The sequence below is a fragment of the Rhagoletis zephyria genome, unplaced genomic scaffold (genome assembly GCF_001687245.7).
Source record: "Rhagoletis zephyria isolate East Lansing unplaced genomic scaffold, Rhagoletis_zephyria_1.1 Rzeph_scaffold_01468, whole genome shotgun sequence".
NCBI lineage: Eukaryota > Metazoa > Arthropoda > Insecta > Diptera > Tephritidae > Rhagoletis > Rhagoletis zephyria.
In genome coordinates this window covers 94,776-99,213 of record NW_016158552.1, presented here as the reverse complement: position 1 = coordinate 99,213, position 4,438 = coordinate 94,776, and the positions used below count along the sequence as shown (strand labels likewise).

At 39.4% G+C, this 4,438-nt stretch overlaps 1 protein-coding gene across 3 annotated transcripts; it reads right to left on the bottom strand.

Annotated features, from left to right (window-relative positions):
• Positions 1-1,022: 1,022 nt before the first annotated feature.
• On the bottom strand, positions 1,023-3,894 carry LOC108364127 (uncharacterized). Of its 3 annotated transcripts, XM_017617699.1 has the most exons (4): positions 3,477-3,894; positions 3,176-3,365; positions 1,802-3,110; positions 1,023-1,731 (listed from the first exon to the last, which is right to left on the bottom strand). In XM_017617699.1, the coding sequence occupies exons 3-4, from the start codon at positions 2,277-2,279 to the stop codon at positions 1,727-1,729; spliced, it is 483 nt and encodes a 160-aa protein (XP_017473188.1). In that variant the 5' UTR covers positions 2,280-3,110; positions 3,176-3,365; positions 3,477-3,894; the 3' UTR covers positions 1,023-1,726. The 3 variants fall into 3 exon arrangements, with proteins under 3 accessions (XP_017473188.1, XP_017473185.1, XP_017473186.1); XM_017617696.1 differs by having other exon boundaries at positions 1,023-3,110; XM_017617697.1 differs by having other exon boundaries at positions 1,023-3,365.
• Positions 3,895-4,438: the final 544 nt, after the last annotated feature.

Sequence of the window (4,438 nt, the reverse complement as noted above, 5' to 3'; positions counted from 1 at the left end):
TTAGTTCCTTAACTTCTTCTACCTCTTTCACCGGTGCTCTTGATAAGCAGTCAGCAATTAACATGTCACTACCTGGCTTGTAGACAATATTCATATTAGGCTACTTGAGTAGTAGCATGAACATACGCTGTAAACGTGCTGTAACGGTTATCGATATCCTGCTTTATTAGAGTTTCCAGTGGTTTATGATGACTTTCGTCCATACAAAAATAAGTGAAATCGGTGACATGCAAACACAATTGCTAGTAATTCTTTCTCTATTTGAGCCCACTTTTGTTCATTTTTGCTCAGTGTACGTAAAGCATATGCTACAGGGTGTCCCTCCTGTAGGAGAACGCACCCAAGACCATCTTTTGACGCATACGTCTGAACGACTGCACTCTTCTTAGGATCGTAAATTGCTAAAACCGGATCCGATGATATAACTTTAAGAAGGTCCCTAAACTCTGCTTCATGTACCTCTGTCCACTCAAACTGCACACCGTTTCGCGTTAAGCAACGCAGATTTGCCGTTGACTTCGAAAGATTGGGTATAAATCGCGAAATATATTTCAGAAAACCTAAAAACCTTGCAACCGACCCTTTATCACGAGGTGTTTCCATTTCCAGGATTGCATTTATGTATTTCCCTATTGGTCTAATTTTACCCGCCGAGATGATATGTCCCATGAACCTAACTTCCTTTTGTCTATATTGTATTTTGGCTGGATTGAATTTTACATTATTTATACGTGCCCGTTCAATAACTCTCGTTATGATATTATCGTGTTCAATACCGTCGTCCGCGAAGATAATATCATCAAAGTATATCAAAACCCCTTGTATGTCCCCGAAAATTTGAATCATCTTCCGCTGGAACATTACAGGTGCACAATTTCACCCGTATGGAACCCGATTGAACTTGTATCTACCAAATGGGGTCATAAACGTGGTCAGTTTTGAGCTTTTCTCGTCTAGATGCATGTGCCAAAATGCACTACTGAGATCCAGCACAGTGAACACCTTTTTATTGGCTAGTTTTGACGTAAAGTTGTCAATGGTAGGGAGTAGGAAATTTTCGCGTTTTATGCATGCGTTAAGCGGCTTCAGGTTTAAACATAAACGTAAACGTCCACCACCAGGCCGCTCAACAATCTGTAAATTGTTAACCCAGTCGGTTGGGTAATCAACTTCCGAAACAATCCCTTCAGCTATCATTTGTTCTATTTCATATTTAAGTTTATCAACCAAAGCAATAAGCCCGCTTTTTGTAATGCAAAACTGGTTTGGAATTCTCCTTCAAATATATTGTAAACGTTCCCGGAAACTTACCGGTACCATGAAACAAATCCCAGTTATCTTTCAAGAATTGATCTTTCTTTTCCGGTAGGCAACCAAGCATAGCTTTGGCATCCACCCGTTTAATCAACCCAAAATTAATACTGGTCTGAAGTCCGAGGATTGGTTCTGAGTTATCATTAACAACAACAAATGTAGCTACGTGATTAGCTTTTGTTTTTAGATCTTTACATTTTAATTCAATTACTCCATGTACATTAATTTTGTTGTTGCTGCAATCAAAATGGGGAAAAATTTTTCTTCCTATCTACATCTAGTATACTAATATCTAACTGTTTAAGTAACTTTGCTGGTAAACAGTTAACGTCAGCCCATGTGTCTATCTTAAATTTAACTGTTTGGTTTCCAATTTCATATTCCTTTGTCCACTTGCTACTTTCTACTGAGTTTAATCTAAAATTAAATTTATGATTGCTATAATTGTACTCCGATTCACATTCCGACTTAACATTAAACGACTTACATGAATTGTCCCAGTCCAGGCTATTGACTTTCCGATTAACTATTTTTCCGCTGTCTGCGTTAGGTTTGCTGCCACTGCCTCTGCTGCTGTTGTTGTTATTCATCTTTGTCTGACGGCACATGCGTTCAAAATGTCCAACCTTAGAGCAGCTCCTGCACACCTGCCCCTTTGCTTTGTATCTCTCTGCGTGCTTTGTGTCCCAGTTTTCGCCACACTTAACAGTCGCCTCTTCAAAAGCTTTACACATATCAGTTGCTTTTTCCAACGAGATATTCCGGTCGTCCAACAATCTGAGCTGTAACTTCTTGTCAAGTATGCCGATCAGGATTCTGTTACGTAACATACGCTCCTCGTACGATTTGCCGCACGAGCCACATGTGTACTCGCATCGACTTAGCTGCGTACGTAGCTCAGTTTCAAACTCGTTAAACATTTGTTTCTCTTTTTGTGCAATTGAGTTAAACTTGTACGACTCCATAGCGACATTTTTTTGAGGCAAGCAGTAATCATCGAACGCCTTAATAACAGTATCTATCGTTGCTGTATAACATCGCCCGCGTTGAACTGTTCTCCTTCACCAGTCTCCCCGGCTGCTGTTGCTTTCGTTGTACCCAGCAACGAGTCACTCGTTCCATCATTGGGGAATATTGAGCTGTAGATGTTAGCGCCCTGCACGCCAATTAGCCAAAGAAACGTTGCAATCTTTGTTGCTTCATCTTCTTTTATCTTGTTGTTTGCAATTAGATAAACCATGAAATTTCTTTTCCACGATGGCCACTCAATCGCTATGTTGGTACAGTCAAGCGGCTCCGATACACGTTGATTAACAGCCATTTTGTAAAATGTTTGCTTCCAACACCATGTATTAAGTACGCCTGTATATCGTTTTATGTCTATCTCACGACTAACTTTATTTTTCTTCTATTCTACACTCTAAGCACCATTCTCAATCTATGTGTAATGTTCTTCTTCATTTGTCATGAACTGGTTACAGTAACATTGTGTTCACAATATTTTATAGCATCTCATTTCATTGTATTGTGTCATTTAATGGTATGTCTCCAATGTGAACCTTACTTATTACATGTATGCTGCTGGCGACGTGGTGTTTTTATCGTACGCTGTCAGGTTGAGAAACATAAGCCTTCGAAATTTGAACCATGGTGGAGGACGGTTGATGTTAGGTTTGAAAGGCTTGAAATCAATACCTAATTCAGCCGCTTTATTGAGGCATCTTATGATGGTTGATTGACGGTTCAACATTTTCATCCTTTTTGTGTGTTTTGTTGTGCAGGATTACGTTATTGGGCTGCATGAGTTTTGTTATTAATTTAAGCGTGTTATATTGGGTTCTCTCTTCCAATGCAAGAATACCTGTTTCAGTCAGAGTGTATTCCACCAGAGATGTTGGAAAAGCGCGTATGCATCTTCTGCCCGCAGAATGATATGGCCGTAGAATGCGGCTCAGGTTGCTCCGAGCACAGGACCCGTAAATGGCCAGACCATTGTCCATTTTTTGAAAGCATGAGGGCTTTCGTTGCATTTATAAGCGTACTAGGATGAACTAGGCAGTGTTTTAATGAAAGATATTTGATTATGTTGAGCCTAGTATCTAGGGTGGTTCTTAAATGTATACAATGTTGCTTAAACGTAAGTTTATTATCAAATATTATACCTGGAATTCTTAAGCTGAGATCCCACGATTGCCGCAATACACCAAATATTGCCTCATTTTATGCCCCAATCGTCTGATTTCACAATAAATTGACTCATGCGGCAATAGAGCCCGATATTGCGCTTACTGTGCCTAAAATCAAATACAACCCGGTTGCGGCTATCGTGTGATGGCTCGATTGGCAATCATGTGGCAATGAAAATTTCAAAATTTTGGAAATATTTATTGCGTTCTTATGCGGCAATTGAAGTGAACAATACACAAAAATATTTAGGCTGTTTATTAATAAATTTACTTTTTTGCTTCCTTGTGTGTCCAAAAATGACTGAAATTAATATCCTTGTTTTCGGAAGTAACATAACTTTTAATTTAATTTGTATTCAAATTATAATTATACCCGAGCGCACTTGTGCACAAGGGTATTTAAACTTTATTCACATAACGTTTGTTTGTAACAGGCAAAACGAATCGAGATAGATATACCCCCTTATTCTAGAACCCGAATTTTCGTAATGCGTAATTCGTAGCTACGCTAGGAAAAACGAAAAATCCACATGCTGCAACGAAAACACTCATGAAGTGCTTATTTATAGTAAAATTGTTTGATTTTACATATTTTGAAGGAAACGATGGATTCTATTGCATTTGCAATTATAGCAGCGGAGTAAGAGCGCGCTATGGGAATGATTTCACAAAGATATACGGAGCCGTCGGGCATAGTAACCATGGGCGCATCTATGTCAGCTTCTAGTTGAATGGTTGAACCACAAGCCAGAACTCCTCCTACGCCTGAAGAACTGGTTCTCAATCCAGTTAATGCAATAAAAGCTTCTTTCAAGCCATTGAAAACATGCACTTTGTTAGTTCCACCACCTGTTGCACTTGCTACTGCCTTCGGCCGCGCTTAGGGATTATAACCCCTACTAAGTAGAATTCTCCTTTCTGTGTTGCCAGAGAAGAGG